The sequence below is a fragment of the Conger conger genome, chromosome 1, assembly GCF_963514075.1.
Source record: "Conger conger chromosome 1, fConCon1.1, whole genome shotgun sequence".
NCBI lineage: Eukaryota > Metazoa > Chordata > Actinopteri > Anguilliformes > Congridae > Conger > Conger conger.
This window is the reverse complement of record NC_083760.1, coordinates 87,558,505-87,580,895: the sequence shown is the minus strand read 5'-3', so window position 1 is coordinate 87,580,895 and position 22,391 is coordinate 87,558,505. Positions and strand designations below refer to the sequence as shown.

The 22,391-nt window shown below is 46.6% G+C and overlaps 8 protein-coding genes across 8 annotated transcripts; 7 read left to right on the top strand and 1 right to left on the bottom strand.

Moving 5' to 3' along the window:
* On the bottom strand, positions 1-4,407 carry LOC133141233 (ornithine decarboxylase-like). Its single transcript, XM_061261749.1, has 9 exons — positions 4,315-4,407; positions 3,865-4,038; positions 3,417-3,589; positions 2,838-3,054; positions 2,387-2,470; positions 1,702-1,864; positions 1,495-1,607; positions 318-532; positions 1-127 (listed from the first exon to the last, which is right to left on the bottom strand). Exons 1-9 carry the CDS (start codon positions 4,405-4,407, stop codon positions 1-3), a joined length of 1,359 nt encoding a protein of 452 aa, XP_061117733.1.
* A 2,293-nt stretch (positions 4,408-6,700) lies between these two features.
* Positions 6,701-7,823, top strand: LOC133141159 (ornithine decarboxylase-like). Its single transcript, XM_061261626.1, has 3 exons — positions 6,701-6,802; positions 7,000-7,171; positions 7,702-7,823. The coding sequence occupies exons 1-3, from the start codon at positions 6,701-6,703 to the stop codon at positions 7,821-7,823; spliced, it is 396 nt and encodes a 131-aa protein (XP_061117610.1).
* Positions 7,824-8,994: 1,171 nt separating this feature from the next.
* LOC133141083 (ornithine decarboxylase-like) lies at positions 8,995-10,117 on the top strand. The gene is made up of 3 exons (XM_061261507.1): positions 8,995-9,096; positions 9,294-9,465; positions 9,996-10,117. The coding sequence occupies exons 1-3, from the start codon at positions 8,995-8,997 to the stop codon at positions 10,115-10,117; spliced, it is 396 nt and encodes a 131-aa protein (XP_061117491.1).
* Positions 10,118-11,288: 1,171 nt separating this feature from the next.
* On the top strand, positions 11,289-12,411 carry LOC133141002 (ornithine decarboxylase-like). Its single transcript, XM_061261384.1, has 3 exons — positions 11,289-11,390; positions 11,588-11,759; positions 12,290-12,411. The coding sequence occupies exons 1-3, from the start codon at positions 11,289-11,291 to the stop codon at positions 12,409-12,411; spliced, it is 396 nt and encodes a 131-aa protein (XP_061117368.1).
* A 1,171-nt stretch (positions 12,412-13,582) lies between these two features.
* LOC133140920 (ornithine decarboxylase-like) lies at positions 13,583-14,705 on the top strand. The gene is made up of 3 exons (XM_061261263.1): positions 13,583-13,684; positions 13,882-14,053; positions 14,584-14,705. The coding sequence occupies exons 1-3, from the start codon at positions 13,583-13,585 to the stop codon at positions 14,703-14,705; spliced, it is 396 nt and encodes a 131-aa protein (XP_061117247.1).
* A 1,171-nt stretch (positions 14,706-15,876) lies between these two features.
* On the top strand, positions 15,877-16,999 carry LOC133140845 (ornithine decarboxylase-like). The gene is made up of 3 exons (XM_061261137.1): positions 15,877-15,978; positions 16,176-16,347; positions 16,878-16,999. Exons 1-3 carry the CDS (start codon positions 15,877-15,879, stop codon positions 16,997-16,999), a joined length of 396 nt encoding a protein of 131 aa, XP_061117121.1.
* Positions 17,000-18,170: 1,171 nt separating this feature from the next.
* On the top strand, positions 18,171-19,293 carry LOC133140770 (ornithine decarboxylase-like). Its single transcript, XM_061261006.1, has 3 exons — positions 18,171-18,272; positions 18,470-18,641; positions 19,172-19,293. The coding sequence occupies exons 1-3, from the start codon at positions 18,171-18,173 to the stop codon at positions 19,291-19,293; spliced, it is 396 nt and encodes a 131-aa protein (XP_061116990.1).
* A 1,171-nt stretch (positions 19,294-20,464) lies between these two features.
* On the top strand, positions 20,465-21,587 carry LOC133140703 (ornithine decarboxylase-like). The gene is made up of 3 exons (XM_061260876.1): positions 20,465-20,566; positions 20,764-20,935; positions 21,466-21,587. The coding sequence occupies exons 1-3, from the start codon at positions 20,465-20,467 to the stop codon at positions 21,585-21,587; spliced, it is 396 nt and encodes a 131-aa protein (XP_061116860.1).
* The last annotated feature ends 804 nt before the right edge of the window (positions 21,588-22,391 follow it).

The following is a 22,391-nucleotide window of genomic DNA, read 5'->3' as shown; positions in this document are numbered from 1 at the left end:
TCAAAGGCAGGGCTTGGCCAGAAGCTCCAGGCTGCTCTCCCGTCTGCAGCAGGATGGGGTACGGCTGGGACAGGACTCTTCTACGGGGGCGGGCAACCCCTGAGCGGAGATCTGCTGGATCCACTGCCTGGAGATGGGAAAGGAGAGGCGGGGCCTTAATCATTTTTTTAATGATGAGGCAATTCTTTTTTTCACTGTGATTAATTGACTATTTATTTTGTGAAAATCATAGAAACCTATGTTGATACACTGACGGTTAGGACCAAAAACAAATCAGGGAAAACATGACAGAAAACGGAAGGTGTTTGGGGACGTACCACGCACTCCGGGAAATCACATGGTGGATATCAGGCTTCTGGAAGCCGTTGAAGGTGGAGGAGCAGGTGACGGTGTAGGCCCCCATGTTGTGGAACAGCAGCCATCCGCCCACCTGCAGGTCCGGCAGGATGCACTGCCCCACAATGCGGTCCATCCAATCGCAGGTCGGGCCCCAGATGATGCAGGGGTACATGGGCTCATCTGGCTTGGGTTTCTGTAGTGAGACGTGGAGAGCTCACTGAGAAGGACACACACACACACACACACACACACACACACAACCTGGCACTGTAACAAGGTGAAGTTTACATTACATTACATTACATTTTTACATTTTTGTCATTTGGCAGACACTTTTAATCCAAAGCGACTTACAAGTGCATAGGTTCTACCATAGGTCAAAGCATCACATCTAGAGCTAGGAAAATACACAAAGAATGCTGTTCTAAACATAGTCGTCATCATAGGTGCAAATTTCTTTTTTTTTTCTTTTTTTTTGGGGGGGGGGGGTTAGACAAGGATAGGGATAAGAGAAAGGAGGGGCGGGGGAAATCAGGAGGGAGGGCTAAGGTAGAGTTTGAAAAGGTGGGTTTTGAGTCTGCGTCGAAATAGGGGGAGGGATTCTGCTGTCGTGACAGTGGTAGGCAAGTCATTCCACCACTGAGGAACCAGAACGGAAAACAGGCGTGAACGTGCAGCTCGACCGCCAGGTGCACGTAGAGAGGGAACCATAAGGCGACTAGAGCTGGAAGACCGGAGTGGTCTGGTCTAGCTGGGGAGTAGGGAGTGATCAAGTTACTTATGAGGACACATAATCCAATATTACCACTTTCACCATCCACTCATCATTGTTCTGTTTCTACCTTCCTCTCCCTGCTCAAGCACTACAACCTGACCCCGGTTTCAGCTAACCTGCTACTTCTGCCTTCCTTCTGCCGAGAACCGGACCTTCAACGTTTATTCCTGTTAGTCAGGGAGTTTTTCCTTGCCACTGTGGCCCTAGGCTTGCTCTGAGCAGGTCTCAGGCTCCCAACAAATGGTCTCAGCTGCTTTGTGACAATTTGTGTTGTAAAAAAGCGCGATACAATAAAACTGAATTTAATTGAATAAACACAACTTGGCAGCATTGTCAGGACTATGAAGGCACCTTATTGGTGAAGGGCTTTGTGCTCACACCTTGTGCAGACTTGGCATATATTTGGCGCCAAAAAGGATGTCGAGGAACGAGCCATAGATCCCGTCATTCACATAGTACATCAAGGTCCTCTTGTTGGCCCCATCACCTTCATCTGTGGGAGTGGGGGAAATGGAGTCTGAGGGGGTTACAGCTGTAGGAGAAGAAAAAGGGCCAATTTGACCCCTTCCCCCCAGACACACACTTACCATCACAGGCCATCTTCTCCTCAATCTCCACTTTCTTTGCGATGATGTTGACGGCCAGCGTGTAGGCTGAAGACACATAGTAGCGGCCTGGCTCTGCGATTACTCGGACCCCAGAGTGGGCTGGAAAGTGCTTATCCAGTGCTGGGTTTATAACCGCTGTGAACTGGGGCATGTACAGGTCAGGGGTGGGTTTCCAGATAACCTTGGATCTTCGGATTAACGAGTGTGTAGGAAGGTTCTTAATCAACGGACGTTCTCTCATTATGTGGGTGTCCCGAACACACTCGTTAGACCGACTCTTAAGAGCAACTTAACAAACTTCTGATTGATTGATTTAAGTCAATGATTGGCCAGCGACTCCACTCACTTGGAATCGTAGGTTAAAACTATTTCCTTTTTGGAGGCAAAGAATAAAAACTGGCCTCCAAGGTCAGATTTTAGCATTGCTAATTTATACATGAATTTCTACTCCAGGTGTCATTTCCAGTGAGTGTAAGCCCAGCACTAAAAGCCTGATTCAACTAATCATGATTTTCAAACAGGGTGATTCAGGTGCTTTTAAGCGCTGGGTTAAGATCCATGACCACATCCACATCAGCCTCTTGTCAGAAAAAACCTCCTCTGCACACCCTGTGTGTGATTACTGAGAGAAAGTGTATTGAGAGTGTACTGTATGAATTATTACCTCCTCAAACTTCAGCTTGGAGTCGTCAGATCCAGGGAATCCCCCGCCAATGTCCAGAAGGGTCATGTTGTAGCCCAGCTCTGCCTGCGAAACAGGCAGATGTCAATAGTGAAAACAAATCCTTTACACAACACACACACAAGATCACAGCACATGATGAAAAGCAATGATGTCAAAACCATGGAATCAGCTGACAGAAGTTAAGTCCCTGATAAGTCACCACATCTGGTTTCAGCACTTAGATTCCTAAAGATGCACAAACATCGCTGATGACTGCAAGATCAGAATTTTAATTTTAATTTTTTAAAATTAAAACTACAACCCCAATGGTTGGAATTTAAGATCTCTAAGCTCAGAAGTTGGGTCGTTGGGTCGTTTTACAACATTTTATGGCAGTTCCAACCATAGCTGCCAACTGAGTGGAGCATGTCACATGGTGTATGGAGCTCACCCCCATGTCGAAGACACGGCGGGCGTCTGAGATGGCCTGGCTGTAGGCCTCTGGGTCAGTGCAGCCACTGCCCACATGGAAGCTAACCCCGATGACATTGAGGCCCAGCTCCCGCGCCTGCTCCAGGAGCAGAGGGCATCTCTCCAGCTTTGCCCCAAATTTGTTGCTCATTGTGTACATGGAGCCTGCATCATTCACGGCAATGCGGAGGACCAGCCTGAGGAAGAGGAGGAGGAAGAGGAGGACGGGGTGAGATGCGCAGGTCAAGGATGAGAATTTCAAAAGCAGGTATGGAAACTGAAGTGTCGGGCAGTGCATTGTTTCTCTATTTAACCCCCTGAAACCCACCGGATCCCCGGCGGCCAATAATGCACTCCTAATACTCTCCTAATCAAACGATAATAAAACCATCCTTTCTAAGCAATCCAATCCAATTGAGCATGCATTTTGATGTTGTTCTGCTATTTTCTTCAACACAACTGTAGTTGCTGCCACGTGATTGGCTGATTAAACATTTGCAATAACAAACTGGTGTACAGTTACCAAATAAAGTGGTCACTGAGTGTAGCAGTCACTCACTTGGGGTTTTCATAGCAACAGGCGACCTTCATGAGCTCCCCCTCGCTGTCGAAGGTCATCATCTGGACCCCGTGGGCAGAGGCATACTTCATGTGGGACATCTGCTTGCAGGGGTTGGCGTAGATGATCCTGCTGGGGTCCACCCCGAGAGACTGCACCAGCTGGATCTCAGTCTGAAAAAGGGTGGTGGGACACAGGCATACCAAGTGGTTCAGATTAGGACAGGAAATGTTTCAAGTCTAATCTAGGAATTAACTGGGCCTGTACTAATAAGCAGTCATGAGCCGATACTCGTTCATTAATCACAAAAACGTTCTTTTAAGAGAAATGTTTGCAGTTTCCAAGTACTTCAAACAAAAGTACTGACCTCTGGGCAGAGTGATTAAGATGCAAACCTTCAGCAACCCCAATTTAAAACGTGTTCCCATGGCTCTGCCAAGGACAGTACCTTGCTGGCACAGTCGAACCCCGTCCCCAGGGCGGCAAGCGTCATGACAACGGCTCGGCTGTCGCTGCACTTGACGGCGTAGAAGGGCGTGACCCGAGGCATGGCACGCACCCACCTCAGGTGCTTCTGCAGCACGTCCCCCAGATCCGCCACAAAGAAGGCATCTTCAGAGTCCTGAGGAACGGGACGTCAAGGACCACAAGTACAAAACACAAATGACAAGCACAACATTGAACAGAGTACATCCAAATAAAGAGGAAATATGCAAATCGTGGATCTCAAATTCTGGTTGGGGAGATCTGCAATTGTCTGCTCTGGTCTCAAGTGCTTACTTCAAGAGATAAAATGGCTAATGAGTCCACAGTTTGTTTCAAAGGCCTAAAATGGCTGCTTATTGAAAGGAAACCTCTGAAAAAGATTCTGAGATGACTGAAAATTTTCTGAGCACACACTCACCTTCATCTTCTGCTCAATGAAGTCCTGGGCAGAAAACCCCTCCTCCAGGAAAGTGAATTCAAAGTCCGCTGGAGTGAAAGAATTCATGGTCTTGCAGGTTCTTTTATTTGTTTCTTTTCAAAAATGGTGTAAAGTCTGGGAAATGTTGCAAAGAAAATAGCTGTGGTTATTTTAAAGCACTTCAAGGCCTTAGCAACGACGGAACAACTTTCTTCTCTAAAGACCTCTGCCTGCACAACCTGTGTGACTGACTTAAATGCAAGTCAGTTGTGTGAAACGATGATATGCAAATGCAGAAATGTGCTAACAAATGTTGCATAAAGGTATTTTCATGAGAACGAGCATTCTTGGAATTGGAATTATGCAAACTGTACCCGGTATTCACACTTTTCTTGCAATAAGGAGGTAGTCCAGTCTTTCAGAATAATGGTGAGCACAAATAAAATATTTTTAAAGCAACATTTTTGTAATGGTGGCTTGGGACAGCAGGAACAGGAGAAGATGTATAGACGCAAAAGTCTGAAATGCTGGAAGTATAAATAATACATTTTTGAAATCAAGACGTAATTTTTTTTCAAAAGGACAGCTAACATGGTTTTCATAAGGGTAGCTCATGCCTGACATTTTGGCATTCTTTGAGGATGCTACCAAGTGCTGATAGCAGGCCTAATGATAATCTTTATTTAGATTTCAAAAAAGTATTGATAACAGAGTTTCCAAGAGGGCTACAGTATCCGCAAACGTTTCCGTTCAATCCCGGCCAACCGGGATTTAAACCCAGGACCTCCTTGCTGCGAGGCGGCAGTGCTACCCACTGCACCATCCGTGCCACCCATGAAGTACACATGGAATTTGTTCTTCACATAATTATTTAAGCATGTAGGAATGTCATTGTGACCCATATGTCAGGATAGGACTCGTATGGTGGGCTGAGTATCCTTTCGTGCCTGATGATTGGCAGCACACCAGTTCATTTGATTTGCAGATTAGACTGCAGTGAAGCAGTTCTTCTGCTCATTTGAACCAGTTGGGACGTCCCGTGCCTGAAACTAACCTTGTTTTCACCTGCTTCCCACCACCCTTTTTTAGGCTGAGATCCAGCTGGTGAAGTCTCTCAGAGTGGACTCCTGCAGGATCATCTACACCAACCCCTGCAACCACATGAAGTACGCCTCTGCCCACAGGGTCCAGATGATGATGACCAGATGATGACCATGTGTGTTGTGTAAAGGATTTGTTCTCACGATTGACATCTGCTTGTTTCACAGGCAGAGCTGGGCAACAACATGACCCTTCTGGACATTGGTGGGGGATTCCCTGGGTCTGACGACTCTAAGCTGAAGTTTGAGGAGGTAATCCTTTATACACATTCTCTCAATAATCACACGCAGGGTGTACAGAGGAGCCTCCAATCTACTCTGACAAGTGGCTGATGTGGATGTGGTCATGGGTCTTAACCCAGCACTTACAAACACCTTGAAAATCATGATTAGTTGAATCAGGCTTTTAGTGCTGGGCTTACACTCACTGGAGGTAAGCTGGGGCTGACCCCTTAACTACTTGGAAAACTTTGAAAAAAGCCTCCGATGGTGGTTGTACATCCGGCTCTGGATGTCACTCAGTCAAGCAGAGATGCAGGCTAAAACCTGTATGTCAGATGGTGAGAAGGAGGAAAAGAGTTGGGTGTTGTCAGCATAGCAGTGGTAAGACCATAATCAGTAATAAAAGGGCCAAGGGATCGAGTGGAAAGGGAGAAAAAAAGCCTGCCAAGGACTGAGCCCTAGGGAACTCCTGTGGCTAGGGGCCGAGGTGCCGATACTGTACCAGCCCAGGCAACCTGGAATGAGCGACCAGAGGTAGGACTCGATCCAGTTCAGGGCTGTGCCGCAGATCCCCGTTGCTGACAGGGAGGTCAGGAGGATGGAGTGATCCACAGTGTGAGTGTGTTCGAGACACCCAAGTAATGAGAGAATGTTCTTTGAGTAAGAACCTCATTAAAGGGATAGTGCACCCATTTTTTAAAATTTGATATTATTTAATTTACCCCCAGCTAGCACATTGAGGCAAGGATACCATCTCAACAGTCCTACATACCACTTTGGGGGTAAGAAAAATAAAATCCATTTTTAAAATGGGTTCACTATCCCTTTAAGACACTCGTTAATCCAAAGATCCAAGGTTGTCTGGAAACCTTTTGCAATAGGATACATTTTCTGCATTTAACTAGCTGGCAGGTAACTGCCAGTCAACATCTACCTGCTGATTGGCAGGTAAGTCAGTCGTCTTTAGTCTAGGTAGTTTCCTTGTGACATTTCCCTTGTCTCTGCTGATTTTAGACCGGTTTCTTAAAAAGAAACACATTTAAAGAACCTGCAAGACCATGAACTCTTTCACTCCAGTGGACCTTGACCTCACTTTCCCGGAGGAGGGGATTTGTGCCCAGGACTTCATTGAGCAGAGGATCAATGAGTCATCCATGTTGGTGAGTGTGGGAACAGAGATCTCCAAGAGGGCTACAGCATCTGCAAATGCTTCCTTTCAATTAGCAGCCAGTTCAGGCCTTTGACTCTTTAGCCATTCAGTCTCTTGCATTAAACTTATAACCTGCAGACACTTTCAGATCTTCCTGACCAGAATTTGAGATCTGTGGTTTGGTGTCCCCCCTCTTGCCATTCCCAGGGATCCAAAGATACCTTCTACGTGGCGGACCTGGGGGACGTGCTGCAGAAGCACCTGAGGTGGGTACGTCCCATGCCTCGCGTCATACCCTTCTACGCCATCAAGCGCAATGACAGCCGAGCCGTTGTCATGACATTTGCCACCCTGGGGACAGGGTTCGACTGTTCAGCAAGGTACTGCCCTAAACGTCAGAAGAAGTTTTGCTGGTACAGGATAGTTAATGTATGCATGCTTGTGGGGGGCAATTCAAATTCAAAAATTGTCAGATGCCATGCTAATTTGAATTTATATCAGTTCATGTCATCAGTTCATTTGATTAATGCAGACTGGCAGTAACCTGCCAGCGAGGTAAATGGCAAAATGTCCAATCTCAAGAGCAAACACACCCACAAAAACGCCATAATCTCTCCAGGCTCAACCAGGCTGTATACATGGCGATGAAGTATACAAAAACTGAGTTGATGTCTTTTCCCTTCACATAATTATTTAAGCATGTAGGAATGTCATTGTGACACCTATGTCAGTATAGGATTCATATTGTGGGCTGAGTATCCTTTCGTGCCTGATGATTGGCAGCACACCAGTTCATTTGATTTGCAGATTAGACTGCAGTGAAGCAGTTCTTCTGCTCATTTGAACCAGTTGGGACGTCCCGTGCCTGAAACTAACCTTGTTTTCACCTGCTTCCCACCACCCTTTTTTAGGCTGAGATCCAGCTGGTGAAGTCTCTCAGAGTGGACTCCTGCAGGATCATCTACACCAACCCCTGCAACCACATGAAGTACGCCTCTGCCCACAGGGTCCAGATGATGATGACCAGATGATGACCATGTGTGTTGTGTAAAGGATTTGTTCTCACGATTGACATCTGCTTGTTTCACAGGCAGAGCTGGGCAACAACATGACCCTTCTGGACATTGGTGGGGGATTCCCTGGGTCTGACGACTCTAAGCTGAAGTTTGAGGAGGTAATCCTTTATACACATTCTCTCAATAATCACACGCAGGGTGTACAGAGGAGCCTCCAATCTACTCTGACAAGTGGCTGATGTGGATGTGGTCATGGGTCTTAACCCAGCACTTACAAACACCTTGAAAATCATGATTAGTTGAATCAGGCTTTTAGTGCTGGGCTTACACTCACTGGAGGTAAGCTGGGGCTGACCCCTTAACTACTTGGAAAACTTTGAAAAAAGCCTCCGATGGTGGTTGTACATCCGGCTCTGGATGTCACTCAGTCAAGCAGAGATGCAGGCTAAAACCTGTATGTCAGATGGTGAGAAGGAGGAAAAGAGTTGGGTGTTGTCAGCATAGCAGTGGTAAGACCATAATCAGTAATAAAAGGGCCAAGGGATCGAGTGGAAAGGGAGAAAAAAAGCCTGCCAAGGACTGAGCCCTAGGGAACTCCTGTGGCTAGGGGCCGAGGTGCCGATACTGTACCAGCCCAGGCAACCTGGAATGAGCGACCAGAGGTAGGACTCGATCCAGTTCAGGGCTGTGCCGCAGATCCCCGTTGCTGACAGGGAGGACAGGAGGATGGAGTGATCCACAGTGTGAGTGTGTTCGAGACACCCAAGTAATGAGAGAATGTTCTTTGAGTAAGAACCTCATTAAAGGGATAGTGCACCCATTTTTTTAAATTTGATATTATTTAATTTACCCCCAGCTAGCACATTGAGGCAAGGATACCATCTCAACAGTCCTACATACCACTTTGGGGGTAAGAAAAATAAAATCCATTTTTAAAATGGGTTCACTATCCCTTTAAGACACTCGTTAATCCAAAGATCCAAGGTTGTCTGGAAACCTTTTGCAATAGGATACATTTTCTGCATTTAACTAGCTGGCAGGTAACTGCCAGTCAACATCTACCTGCTGATTGGCAGGTAAGTCAGTCGTCTTTAGTCTAGGTAGTTTCCTTGTGACATTTCCCTTGTCTCTGCTGATTTTAGACCGGTTTCTTAAAAAGAAACACATTTAAAGAACCTGCAAGACCATGAACTCTTTCACTCCAGTGGACCTTGACCTCACTTTCCCGGAGGAGGGGATTTGTGCCCAGGACTTCATTGAGCAGAGGATCAATGAGTCATCCATGTTGGTGAGTGTGGGAACAGAGATCTCCAAGAGGGCTACAGCATCTGCAAATGCTTCCTTTCAATTAGCAGCCAGTTCAGGCCTTTGACTCTTTAGCCATTCAGTCTCTTGCATTAAACTTATAACCTGCAGACACTTTCAGATCTTCCTGACCAGAATTTGAGATCTGTGGTTTGGTGTCCCCCCTCTTGCCATTCCCAGGGATCCAAAGATACCTTCTACGTGGCGGACCTGGGGGACGTGCTGCAGAAGCACCTGAGGTGGGTACGTCCCATGCCTCGCGTCATACCCTTCTACGCCATCAAGCGCAATGACAGCCGAGCCGTTGTCATGACATTTGCCACCCTGGGGACAGGGTTCGACTGTTCAGCAAGGTACTGCCCTAAACGTCAGAAGAAGTTTTGCTGGTACAGGATAGTTAATGTATGCATGCTTGTGGGGGGCAATTCAAATTCAAAAATTGTCAGATGCCATGCTAATTTGAATTTATATCAGTTCATGTCATCAGTTCATTTGATTAATGCAGACTGGCAGTAACCTGCCAGCGAGGTAAATGGCAAAATGTCCAATCTCAAGAGCAAACACACCCACAAAAACGCCATAATCTCTCCAGGCTCAACCAGGCTGTATACATGGCGATGAAGTATACAAAAACTGAGTTGATGTCTTTTCCCTTCACATAATTATTTAAGCATGTAGGAATGTCATTGTGACACCTATGTCAGTATAGGATTCATATTGTGGGCTGAGTATCCTTTCGTGCCTGATGATTGGCAGCACACCAGTTCATTTGATTTGCAGATTAGACTGCAGTGAAGCAGTTCTTCTGCTCATTTGAACCAGTTGGGACGTCCCGTGCCTGAAACTAACCTTGTTTTCACCTGCTTCCCACCACCCTTTTTTAGGCTGAGATCCAGCTGGTGAAGTCTCTCAGAGTGGACTCCTGCAGGATCATCTACACCAACCCCTGCAACCACATGAAGTACGCCTCTGCCCACAGGGTCCAGATGATGATGACCAGATGATGACCATGTGTGTTGTGTAAAGGATTTGTTCTCACGATTGACATCTGCTTGTTTCACAGGCAGAGCTGGGCAACAACATGACCCTTCTGGACATTGGTGGGGGATTCCCTGGGTCTGACGACTCTAAGCTGAAGTTTGAGGAGGTAATCCTTTATACACATTCTCTCAATAATCACACGCAGGGTGTACAGAGGAGCCTCCAATCTACTCTGACAAGTGGCTGATGTGGATGTGGTCATGGGTCTTAACCCAGCACTTACAAACACCTTGAAAATCATGATTAGTTGAATCAGGCTTTTAGTGCTGGGCTTACACTCACTGGAGGTAAGCTGGGGCTGACCCCTTAACTACTTGGAAAACTTTGAAAAAAGCCTCCGATGGTGGTTGTACATCCGGCTCTGGATGTCACTCAGTCAAGCAGAGATGCAGGCTAAAACCTGTATGTCAGATGGTGAGAAGGAGGAAAAGAGTTGGGTGTTGTCAGCATAGCAGTGGTAAGACCATAATCAGTAATAAAAGGGCCAAGGGATCGAGTGGAAAGGGAGAAAAAAAGCCTGCCAAGGACTGAGCCCTAGGGAACTCCTGTGGCTAGGGGCCGAGGTGCCGATACTGTACCAGCCCAGGCAACCTGGAATGAGCGACCAGAGGTAGGACTCGATCCAGTTCAGGGCTGTGCCGCAGATCCCCGTTGCTGACAGGGAGGACAGGAGGATGGAGTGATCCACAGTGTGAGTGTGTTCGAGACACCCAAGTAATGAGAGAATGTTCTTTGAGTAAGAACCTCATTAAAGGGATAGTGCACCCATTTTTTTAAATTTGATATTATTTAATTTACCCCCAGCTAGCACATTGAGGCAAGGATACCATCTCAACAGTCCTACATACCACTTTGGGGGTAAGAAAAATAAAATCCATTTTTAAAATGGGTTCACTATCCCTTTAAGACACTCGTTAATCCAAAGATCCAAGGTTGTCTGGAAACCTTTTGCAATAGGATACATTTTCTGCATTTAACTAGCTGGCAGGTAACTGCCAGTCAACATCTACCTGCTGATTGGCAGGTAAGTCAGTCGTCTTTAGTCTAGGTAGTTTCCTTGTGACATTTCCCTTGTCTCTGCTGATTTTAGACCGGTTTCTTAAAAAGAAACACATTTAAAGAACCTGCAAGACCATGAACTCTTTCACTCCAGTGGACCTTGACCTCACTTTCCCGGAGGAGGGGATTTGTGCCCAGGACTTCATTGAGCAGAGGATCAATGAGTCATCCATGTTGGTGAGTGTGGGAACAGAGATCTCCAAGAGGGCTACAGCATCTGCAAATGCTTCCTTTCAATTAGCAGCCAGTTCAGGCCTTTGACTCTTTAGCCATTCAGTCTCTTGCATTAAACTTATAACCTGCAGACACTTTCAGATCTTCCTGACCAGAATTTGAGATCTGTGGTTTGGTGTCCCCCCTCTTGCCATTCCCAGGGATCCAAAGATACCTTCTACGTGGCGGACCTGGGGGACGTGCTGCAGAAGCACCTGAGGTGGGTACGTCCCATGCCTCGCGTCATACCCTTCTACGCCATCAAGCGCAATGACAGCCGAGCCGTTGTCATGACATTTGCCACCCTGGGGACAGGGTTCGACTGTTCAGCAAGGTACTGCCCTAAACGTCAGAAGAAGTTTTGCTGGTACAGGATAGTTAATGTATGCATGCTTGTGGGGGGCAATTCAAATTCAAAAATTGTCAGATGCCATGCTAATTTGAATTTATATCAGTTCATGTCATCAGTTCATTTGATTAATGCAGACTGGCAGTAACCTGCCAGCGAGGTAAATGGCAAAATGTCCAATCTCAAGAGCAAACACACCCACAAAAACGCCATAATCTCTCCAGGCTCAACCAGGCTGTATACATGGCGATGAAGTATACAAAAACTGAGTTGATGTCTTTTCCCTTCACATAATTATTTAAGCATGTAGGAATGTCATTGTGACACCTATGTCAGTATAGGATTCATATTGTGGGCTGAGTATCCTTTCGTGCCTGATGATTGGCAGCACACCAGTTCATTTGATTTGCAGATTAGACTGCAGTGAAGCAGTTCTTCTGCTCATTTGAACCAGTTGGGACGTCCCGTGCCTGAAACTAACCTTGTTTTCACCTGCTTCCCACCACCCTTTTTTAGGCTGAGATCCAGCTGGTGAAGTCTCTCAGAGTGGACTCCTGCAGGATCATCTACACCAACCCCTGCAACCACATGAAGTACGCCTCTGCCCACAGGGTCCAGATGATGATGACCAGATGATGACCATGTGTGTTGTGTAAAGGATTTGTTCTCACGATTGACATCTGCTTGTTTCACAGGCAGAGCTGGGCAACAACATGACCCTTCTGGACATTGGTGGGGGATTCCCTGGGTCTGACGACTCTAAGCTGAAGTTTGAGGAGGTAATCCTTTATACACATTCTCTCAATAATCACACGCAGGGTGTACAGAGGAGCCTCCAATCTACTCTGACAAGTGGCTGATGTGGATGTGGTCATGGGTCTTAACCCAGCACTTACAAACACCTTGAAAATCATGATTAGTTGAATCAGGCTTTTAGTGCTGGGCTTACACTCACTGGAGGTAAGCTGGGGCTGACCCCTTAACTACTTGGAAAACTTTGAAAAAAGCCTCCGATGGTGGTTGTACATCCGGCTCTGGATGTCACTCAGTCAAGCAGAGATGCAGGCTAAAACCTGTATGTCAGATGGTGAGAAGGAGGAAAAGAGTTGGGTGTTGTCAGCATAGCAGTGGTAAGACCATAATCAGTAATAAAAGGGCCAAGGGATCGAGTGGAAAGGGAGAAAAAAAGCCTGCCAAGGACTGAGCCCTAGGGAACTCCTGTGGCTAGGGGCCGAGGTGCCGATACTGTACCAGCCCAGGCAACCTGGAATGAGCGACCAGAGGTAGGACTCGATCCAGTTCAGGGCTGTGCCGCAGATCCCCGTTGCTGACAGGGAGGACAGGAGGATGGAGTGATCCACAGTGTGAGTGTGTTCGAGACACCCAAGTAATGAGAGAATGTTCTTTGAGTAAGAACCTCATTAAAGGGATAGTGCACCCATTTTTTTAAATTTGATATTATTTAATTTACCCCCAGCTAGCACATTGAGGCAAGGATACCATCTCAACAGTCCTACATACCACTTTGGGGGTAAGAAAAATAAAATCCATTTTTAAAATGGGTTCACTATCCCTTTAAGACACTCGTTAATCCAAAGATCCAAGGTTGTCTGGAAACCTTTTGCAATAGGATACATTTTCTGCATTTAACTAGCTGGCAGGTAACTGCCAGTCAACATCTACCTGCTGATTGGCAGGTAAGTCAGTCGTCTTTAGTCTAGGTAGTTTCCTTGTGACATTTCCCTTGTCTCTGCTGATTTTAGACCGGTTTCTTAAAAAGAAACACATTTAAAGAACCTGCAAGACCATGAACTCTTTCACTCCAGTGGACCTTGACCTCACTTTCCCGGAGGAGGGGATTTGTGCCCAGGACTTCATTGAGCAGAGGATCAATGAGTCATCCATGTTGGTGAGTGTGGGAACAGAGATCTCCAAGAGGGCTACAGCATCTGCAAATGCTTCCTTTCAATTAGCAGCCAGTTCAGGCCTTTGACTCTTTAGCCATTCAGTCTCTTGCATTAAACTTATAACCTGCAGACACTTTCAGATCTTCCTGACCAGAATTTGAGATCTGTGGTTTGGTGTCCCCCCTCTTGCCATTCCCAGGGATCCAAAGATACCTTCTACGTGGCGGACCTGGGGGACGTGCTGCAGAAGCACCTGAGGTGGGTACGTCCCATGCCTCGCGTCATACCCTTCTACGCCATCAAGCGCAATGACAGCCGAGCCGTTGTCATGACATTTGCCACCCTGGGGACAGGGTTCGACTGTTCAGCAAGGTACTGCCCTAAACGTCAGAAGAAGTTTTGCTGGTACAGGATAGTTAATGTATGCATGCTTGTGGGGGGCAATTCAAATTCAAAAATTGTCAGATGCCATGCTAATTTGAATTTATATCAGTTCATGTCATCAGTTCATTTGATTAATGCAGACTGGCAGTAACCTGCCAGCGAGGTAAATGGCAAAATGTCCAATCTCAAGAGCAAACACACCCACAAAAACGCCATAATCTCTCCAGGCTCAACCAGGCTGTATACATGGCGATGAAGTATACAAAAACTGAGTTGATGTCTTTTCCCTTCACATAATTATTTAAGCATGTAGGAATGTCATTGTGACACCTATGTCAGTATAGGATTCATATTGTGGGCTGAGTATCCTTTCGTGCCTGATGATTGGCAGCACACCAGTTCATTTGATTTGCAGATTAGACTGCAGTGAAGCAGTTCTTCTGCTCATTTGAACCAGTTGGGACGTCCCGTGCCTGAAACTAACCTTGTTTTCACCTGCTTCCCACCACCCTTTTTTAGGCTGAGATCCAGCTGGTGAAGTCTCTCAGAGTGGACTCCTGCAGGATCACCTACACCAACCCCTGCAACCACATGAAGTACGCCTCTGCCCACAGGGTCCAGATGATGATGACCAGATGATGACCATGTGTGTTGTGTAAAGGATTTGTTCTCACGATTGACATCTGCTTGTTTCACAGGCAGAGCTGGGCAACAACATGACCCTTCTGGACATTGGTGGGGGATTCCCTGGGTCTGACGACTCTAAGCTGAAGTTTGAGGAGGTAATCCTTTATACACATTCTCTCAATAATCACACGCAGGGTGTACAGAGGAGCCTCCAATCTACTCTGACAAGTGGCTGATGTGGATGTGGTCATGGGTCTTAACCCAGCACTTACAAACACCTTGAAAATCATGATTAGTTGAATCAGGCTTTTAGTGCTGGGCTTACACTCACTGGAGGTAAGCTGGGGCTGACCCCTTAACTACTTGGAAAACTTTGAAAAAAGCCTCCGATGGTGGTTGTACATCCGGCTCTGGATGTCACTCAGTCAAGCAGAGATGCAGGCTAAAACCTGTATGTCAGATGGTGAGAAGGAGGAAAAGAGTTGGGTGTTGTCAGCATAGCAGTGGTAAGACCATAATCAGTAATAAAAGGGCCAAGGGATCGAGTGGAAAGGGAGAAAAAAAGCCTGCCAAGGACTGAGCCCTAGGGAACTCCTGTGGCTAGGGGCCGAGGTGCCGATACTGTACCAGCCCAGGCAACCTGGAATGAGCGACCAGAGGTAGGACTCGATCCAGTTCAGGGCTGTGCCGCAGATCCCCGTTGCTGACAGGGAGGTCAGGAGGATGGAGTGATCCACAGTGTGAGTGTGTTCGAGACACCCAAGTAATGAGAGAATGTTCTTTGAGTAAGAACCTCATTAAAGGGATAGTGCACCCATTTTTTAAAATTTGATATTATTTAATTTACCCCCAGCTAGCACATTGAGGCAAGGATACCATCTCAACAGTCCTACATACCACTTTGGGGGTAAGAAAAATAAAATCCATTTTTAAAATGGGTTCACTATCCCTTTAAGACACTCGTTAATCCAAAGATCCAAGGTTGTCTGGAAACCTTTTGCAATAGGATACATTTTCTGCATTTAACTAGCTGGCAGGTAACTGCCAGTCAACATCTACCTGCTGATTGGCAGGTAAGTCAGTCGTCTTTAGTCTAGGTAGTTTCCTTGTGACATTTCCCTTGTCTCTGCTGATTTTAGACCGGTTTCTTAAAAAGAAACACATTTAAAGAACCTGCAAGACCATGAACTCTTTCACTCCAGTGGACCTTGACCTCACTTTCCCGGAGGAGGGGATTTGTGCCCAGGACTTCATTGAGCAGAGGATCAATGAGTCATCCATGTTGGTGAGTGTGGGAACAGAGATCTCCAAGAGGGCTACAGCATCTGCAAATGCTTCCTTTCAATTAGCAGCCAGTTCAGGCCTTTGACTCTTTAGCCATTCAGTCTCTTGCATTAAACTTATAACCTGCAGACACTTTCAGATCTTCCTGACCAGAATTTGAGATCTGTGGTTTGGTGTCCCCCCTCTTGCCATTCCCAGGGATCCAAAGATACCTTCTACGTGGCGGACCTGGGGGACGTGCTGCAGAAGCACCTGAGGTGGGTACGTCCCATGCCTCGCGTCATACCCTTCTACGCCATCAAGCGCAATGACAGCCGAGCCGTTGTCATGACATTTGCCACCCTGGGGACAGGGTTCGACTGTTCAGCAAGGTACTGCCCTAAACGTCAGAAGAAGTTTTGCTGGTACAGGATAGTTAATGTATGCATGCTTGTGGGGGGCAATTCAAATTCAAAAATTGTCAGATGCCATGCTAATTTGAATTTATATCAGTTCATGTCATCAGTTCATTTGATTAATGCAGACTGGCAGTAACCTGCCAGCGAGGTAAATGGCAAAATGTCCAATCTCAAGAGCAAACACACCCACAAAAACGCCATAATCTCTCCAGGCTCAACCAGGCTGTATACATGGCGATGAAGTATACAAAAACTGAGTTGATGTCTTTTCCCTTCACATAATTATTTAAGCATGTAGGAATGTCATTGTGACACCTATGTCAGTATAGGATTCATATTGTGGGCTGAGTATCCTTTCGTGCCTGATGATTGGCAGCACACCAGTTCATTTGATTTGCAGATTAGACTGCAGTGAAGCAGTTCTTCTGCTCATTTGAACCAGTTGGGACGTCCCGTGCCTGAAACTAACCTTGTTTTCACCTGCTTCCCACCACCCTTTTTTAGGCTGAGATCCAGCTGGTGAAGTCTCTCAGAGTGGACTCCTGCAGGATCATCTACACCAACCCCTGCAACCACATGAAGTACGCCTCTGCCCACAGGGTCCAGATGATGATGACCAGATGATGACCATGTGTGTTGTGTAAAGGATTTGTTCTCACGATTGACATCTGCTTGTTTCACAGGCAGAGCTGGGCAACAACATGACCCTTCTGGACATTGGTGGGGGATTCCCTGGGTCTGACGACTCTAAGCTGAAGTTTGAGGAGGTAATCCTTTATACACATTCTCTCAATAATCACACGCAGGGTGTACAGAGGAGCCTCCAATCTACTCTGACAAGTGGCTGATGTGGATGTGGTCATGGGTCTTAACCCAGCACTTACAAACACCTTGAAAATCATGATTAGTTGAATCAGGCTTTTAGTGCTGGGCTTACACTCACTGGAGGTAAGCTGGGGCTGACCCCTTAACTACTTGGAAAACTTTGAAAAAAGCCTCCGATGGTGGTTGTACATCCGGCTCTGGATGTCACTCAGTCAAGCAGAGATGCAGGCTAAAACCTGTATGTCAGATGGTGAGAAGGAGGAAAAGAGTTGGGTGTTGTCAGCATAGCAGTGGTAAGACCATAATCAGTAATAAAAGGGCCAAGGGATCGAGTGGAAAGGGAGAAAAAAAGCCTGCCAAGGACTGAGCCCTAGGGAACTCCTGTGGCTAGGGGCCGAGGTGCCGATACTGTACCAGCCCAGGCAACCTGGAATGAGCGACCAGAGGTAGGACTCGATCCAGTTCAGGGCTGTGCCGCAGATCCCCGTTGCTGACAGGGAGGACAGGAGGATGGAGTGATCCACAGTGTGAGTGTGTTCGAGACACCCAAGTAATGAGAGAATGTTCTTTGAGTAAGAACCTCATTAAAGGGATAGTGCACCCATTTTTTAAAATTTGATATTATTTAATTTACCCCCAGCTAGCACATTGAGGCAAGGATACCATCTCAACAGTCCTACATACCACTTTGGGGGTAAGAAAAATAAAATCCATTTTTAAAATGGGTTCACTATCCCTTTAAGACACTCGTTAATCCAAAGATCCAAGGTTGTCTGGAAACCTTTTGCAATAGGATACATTTTCTGCATTTAACTAGCTGGCAGGTAACTGCCAGTCAACATCTACCTGCTGATTGGCAGGTAAGTCAGTCGTCTTTAGTCTAGGTAGTTTCCTTGTGACATTTCCCTTGTCTCTGCTGATTTTAGACCGGTTTCTTAAAAAGAAACACATTTAAAGAACCTGCAAGACCATGAACTCTTTCACTCCAGTGGACCTTGACCTCACTTTCCCGGAGGAGGGGATTTGTGCCCAGGACTTCATTGAGCAGAGGATCAATGAGTCATCCATGTTGGTGAGTGTGGGAACAGAGATCTCCAAGAGGGCTACAGCATCTGCAAATGCTTCCTTTCAATTAGCAGCCAGTTCAGGCCTTTGACTCTTTAGCCATTCAGTCTCTTGCATTAAACTTATAACCTGCAGACACTTTCAGATCTTCCTGACCAGAATTTGAGATCTGTGGTTTGGTGTCCCCCCTCTTGCCATTCCCAGGGATCCAAAGATACCTTCTACGTGGCGGACCTGGGGGACGTGCTGCAGAAGCACCTGAGGTGGGTACGTCCCATGCCTCGCGTCATACCCTTCTACGCCATCAAGCGCAATGACAGCCGAGCCGTTGTCATGACATTTGCCACCCTGGGGACAGGGTTCGACTGTTCAGCAAGGTACTGCCCTAAACGTCAGAAGAAGTTTTGCTGGTACAGGATAGTTAATGTATGCATGCTTGTGGGGGGCAATTCAAATTCAAAAATTGTCAGATGCCATGCTAATTTGAATTTATATCAGTTCATGTCATCAGTTCATTTGATTAATGCAGACTGGCAGTAACCTGCCAGCGAGGTAAATGGCAAAATGTCCAATCTCAAGAGCAAACACACCCACAAAAACGCCATAATCTCTCCAGGCTCAACCAGGCTGTATACATGGCGATGAAGTATACAAAAACTGAGTTGATGTCTTTTCCCTTCACATAATTATTTAAGCATGTAGGAATGTCATTGTGACACCTATGTCAGTATAGGATTCATATTGTGGGCTGAGTATCCTTTCGTGCCTGATGATTGGCAGCACACCAGTTCATTTGATTTGCAGATTAGACTGCAGTGAAGCAGTTCTTCTGCTCATTTGAACCAGTTGGGACGTCCCGTGCCTGAAACTAACCTTGTTTTCACCTGCTTCCCACCACCCTTTTTTAGGCTGAGATCCAGCTGGTGAAGTCTCTCAGAGTGGACTCCTGCAGGATCATCTACACCAACCCCTGCAACCACATGAAGTACGCCTCTGCCCACAGGGTCCAGATGATGATGACCAGATGATGACCATGTGTGTTGTGTAAAGGATTTGTTCTCACGATTGACATCTGCTTGTTTCACAGGCAGAGCTGGGCAACAACATGACCCTTCTGGACATTGGTGGGGGATTCCCTGGGTCTGACGACTCTAAGCTGAAGTTTGAGGAGGTAATCCTTTATACACATTCTCTCAATAATCACACGCAGGGTGTACAGAGGAGCCTCCAATCTACTCTGACAAGTGGCTGATGTGGATGTGGTCATGGGTCTTAACCCAGCACTTACAAACACCTTGAAAATCATGATTAGTTGAATCAGGCTTTTAGTGCTGGGCTTACACTCACTGGAGGTAAGCTGGGGCTGACCCCTTAACTACTTGGAAAACTTTGAAAAAAGCCTCCGATGGTGGTTGTACATCCGGCTCTGGATGTCACTCAGTCAAGCAGAGATGCAGGCTAAAACCTGTATGTCAGATGGTGAGAAGGAGGAAAAGAGTTGGGTGTTGTCAGCATAGCAGTGGTAAGACCATAATCAGTAATAAAAGGGCCAAGGGATCGAGTGGAAAGGGAGAAAAAAAGCCTGCCAAGGACTGAGCCCTAGGGAACTCCTGTGGCTAGGGGCCGAGGTGCCGATACTGTACCAGCCCAGGCAACCTGGAATGAGCGACCAGAGGTAGGACTCGATCCAGTTCAGGGCTGTGCCGCAGATCCCCGTTGCTGACAGGGAGGTCAGGAGGATGGAGTGATCCACAGTGTGAGTGTGTTCGAGACACCCAAGTAATGAGAGAATGTTCTTTGAGTAAGAACCTCATTAAAGGGATAGTGCACCCATTTTTTTAAATTTGATATTATTTAATTTACCCCCAGCTAGCACATTGAGGCAAGGATACCATCTCAACAGTCCTACATACCACTTTGGGGGTAAGAAAAATAAAATCCATTTTTAAAATGGGTTCACTATCCCTTTAAGACACTCGTTAATCCAAAGATCCAAGGTTGTCTGGAAACCTTTTGCAATAGGATACATTTTCTGCATTTAACTAGCTGGCAGGTAACTGCCAGTCAACATCTACCTGCTGATTGGCAGGTAAGTCAGTCGTCTTTAGTCTAGGTAGTTTCCTTGTGACATTTCCCTTGTCTCTGCTGATTTTAGACCGGTTTCTTAAAAAGAAACACATTTAAAGAACCTGCAAGACCATGAACTCTTTCACTCCAGTGGACCTTGACCTCACTTTCCCGGAGGAGGGGATTTGTGCCCAGGACTTCATTGAGCAGAGGATCAATGAGTCATCCATGTTGGTGAGTGTGGGAACAGAGATCTCCAAGAGGGCTACAGCATCTGCAAATGCTTCCTTTCAATTAGCAGCCAGTTCAGGCCTTTGACTCTTTAGCCATTCAGTCTCTTGCATTAAACTTATAACCTGCAGACACTTTCAGATCTTCCTGACCAGAATTTGAGATCTGTGGTTTGGTGTCCCCCCTCTTGCCATTCCCAGGGATCCAAAGATACCTTCTACGTGGCGGACCTGGGGGACGTGCTGCAGAAGCACCTGAGGTGGGTACGTCCCATGCCTCGCGTCATACCCTTCTACGCCATCAAGCGCAATGACAGCCGAGCCGTTGTCATGACATTTGCCACCCTGGGGACAGGGTTCGACTGTTCAGCAAGGTACTGCCCTAAACGTCAGAAGAAGTTTTGCTGGTACAGGATAGTTAATGTATGCATGCTTGTGGGGGGCAATTCAAATTCAAAAATTGTCAGATGCCATGCTAATTTGAATTTATATCAGTTCATGTCATCAGTTCATTTGATTAATGCAGACTGGCAGTAACCTGCCAGCGAGGTAAATGGCAAAATGTCCAATCTCAAGAGCAAACACACCCACAAAAACGCCATAATCTCTCCAGGCTCAACCAGGCTGTATACATGGCGATGAAGTATACAAAAACTGAGTTGATGTCTTTTCCCTTCACATAATTATTTAAGCATGTAGGAATGTCATTGTGACACCTATGTCAGTATAGGATTCATATTGTGGGCTGAGTATCCTTTCGTGCCTGATGATTGGCAGCACACCAGTTCATTTGATTTGCAGATTAGACTGCAGTGAAGCAGTTCTTCTGCTCATTTGAACCAGTTGGGACGTCCCGTGCCTGAAACTAACCTTGTTTTCACCTGCTTCCCACCACCCTTTTTTAGGCTGAGATCCAGCTGGTGAAGTCTCTCAGAGTGGACTCCTGCAGGATCATCTACACCAACCCCTGCAACCACATGAAGTACGCCTCTGCCCACAGGGTCCAGATGATGATGACCAGATGATGACCATGTGTGTTGTGTAAAGGATTTGTTCTCACGATTGACATCTGCTTGTTTCACAGGCAGAGCTGGGCAACAACATGACCCTTCTGGACATTGGTGGGGGATTCCCTGGGTCTGACGACTCTAAGCTGAAGTTTGAGGAGGTAATCCTTTATACACATTCTCTCAATAATCACACGCAGGGTGTACAGAGGAGCCTCCAATCTACTCTGACAAGTGGCTGATGTGGATGTGGTCATGGGTCTTAACCCAGCACTTACAAACACCTTGAAAATCATGATTAGTTGAATCAGGCTTTTAGTGCTGGGCTTACACTCACTGGAGGTAAGCTGGGGCTGACCCCTTAACTACTTGGAAAACTTTGAAAAAAGCCTCCGATGGTGGTTGTACATCCGGCTCTGGATGTCACTCAGTCAAGCAGAGATGCAGGCTAAAACCTGTATGTCAGATGGTGAGAAGGAGGAAAAGAGTTGGGTGTTGTCAGCATAGCAGTGGTAAGACCATAATCAGTAATAAAAGGGCCAAGGGATCGAGTGGAAAGGGAGAAAAAAAGCCTGCCAAGGACTGAGCCCTAGGGAACTCCTGTGGCTAGGGGCCGAGGTGCCGATACTGTACCAGCCCAGGCAACCTGGAATGAGCGACCAGAGGTAGGACTCGATCCAGTTCAGGGCTGTGCCGCAGATCCCCGTTGCTGACAGGGAGGACAGGAGGATGGAGTGATCCACAGTGTGAGTGTGTTCGAGACACCCAAGTAATGAGAGAATGTTCTTTGAGTAAGAACCTCATTAAAGGGATAGTGCACCC

Coding starts and splice junctions, on each gene's coding strand:
- LOC133141233 (XM_061261749.1), bottom strand. CDS start 4,407: ATGAATTCTTTCACTCCAGCGGACTTTGAATTCACTTTCCTGGAGGAG. Junction 1,608..1,701: donor GGAGAAGATGGCCTGTGATG/GTAAGTGTGTGT, acceptor CCACTCCCACAG/ATGAAGGTGATGGGGCCAAC. Junction 128..317: donor GTGATTTCCCGGAGTGCGTG/GTACGTCCCCAA, acceptor TCCCATCTCCAG/GCAGTGGATCCAGCAGATCT.
- LOC133141159 (XM_061261626.1), top strand. CDS start 6,701: ATGAACTCTTTCACTCCAGTGGACCTTGACCTCACTTTCCCGGAGGAG. Junction 6,803..6,999: donor TCAATGAGTCATCCATGTTG/GTGAGTGTGGGA, acceptor TGCCATTCCCAG/GGATCCAAAGATACCTTCTA. Junction 7,172..7,701: donor AGGGTTCGACTGTTCAGCAA/GGTACTGCCCTA, acceptor CCACCCTTTTTT/AGGCTGAGATCCAGCTGGTG.
- LOC133141083 (XM_061261507.1), top strand. CDS start 8,995: ATGAACTCTTTCACTCCAGTGGACCTTGACCTCACTTTCCCGGAGGAG. Junction 9,097..9,293: donor TCAATGAGTCATCCATGTTG/GTGAGTGTGGGA, acceptor TGCCATTCCCAG/GGATCCAAAGATACCTTCTA. Junction 9,466..9,995: donor AGGGTTCGACTGTTCAGCAA/GGTACTGCCCTA, acceptor CCACCCTTTTTT/AGGCTGAGATCCAGCTGGTG.
- LOC133141002 (XM_061261384.1), top strand. CDS start 11,289: ATGAACTCTTTCACTCCAGTGGACCTTGACCTCACTTTCCCGGAGGAG. Junction 11,391..11,587: donor TCAATGAGTCATCCATGTTG/GTGAGTGTGGGA, acceptor TGCCATTCCCAG/GGATCCAAAGATACCTTCTA. Junction 11,760..12,289: donor AGGGTTCGACTGTTCAGCAA/GGTACTGCCCTA, acceptor CCACCCTTTTTT/AGGCTGAGATCCAGCTGGTG.
- LOC133140920 (XM_061261263.1), top strand. CDS start 13,583: ATGAACTCTTTCACTCCAGTGGACCTTGACCTCACTTTCCCGGAGGAG. Junction 13,685..13,881: donor TCAATGAGTCATCCATGTTG/GTGAGTGTGGGA, acceptor TGCCATTCCCAG/GGATCCAAAGATACCTTCTA. Junction 14,054..14,583: donor AGGGTTCGACTGTTCAGCAA/GGTACTGCCCTA, acceptor CCACCCTTTTTT/AGGCTGAGATCCAGCTGGTG.
- LOC133140845 (XM_061261137.1), top strand. CDS start 15,877: ATGAACTCTTTCACTCCAGTGGACCTTGACCTCACTTTCCCGGAGGAG. Junction 15,979..16,175: donor TCAATGAGTCATCCATGTTG/GTGAGTGTGGGA, acceptor TGCCATTCCCAG/GGATCCAAAGATACCTTCTA. Junction 16,348..16,877: donor AGGGTTCGACTGTTCAGCAA/GGTACTGCCCTA, acceptor CCACCCTTTTTT/AGGCTGAGATCCAGCTGGTG.
- LOC133140770 (XM_061261006.1), top strand. CDS start 18,171: ATGAACTCTTTCACTCCAGTGGACCTTGACCTCACTTTCCCGGAGGAG. Junction 18,273..18,469: donor TCAATGAGTCATCCATGTTG/GTGAGTGTGGGA, acceptor TGCCATTCCCAG/GGATCCAAAGATACCTTCTA. Junction 18,642..19,171: donor AGGGTTCGACTGTTCAGCAA/GGTACTGCCCTA, acceptor CCACCCTTTTTT/AGGCTGAGATCCAGCTGGTG.
- LOC133140703 (XM_061260876.1), top strand. CDS start 20,465: ATGAACTCTTTCACTCCAGTGGACCTTGACCTCACTTTCCCGGAGGAG. Junction 20,567..20,763: donor TCAATGAGTCATCCATGTTG/GTGAGTGTGGGA, acceptor TGCCATTCCCAG/GGATCCAAAGATACCTTCTA. Junction 20,936..21,465: donor AGGGTTCGACTGTTCAGCAA/GGTACTGCCCTA, acceptor CCACCCTTTTTT/AGGCTGAGATCCAGCTGGTG.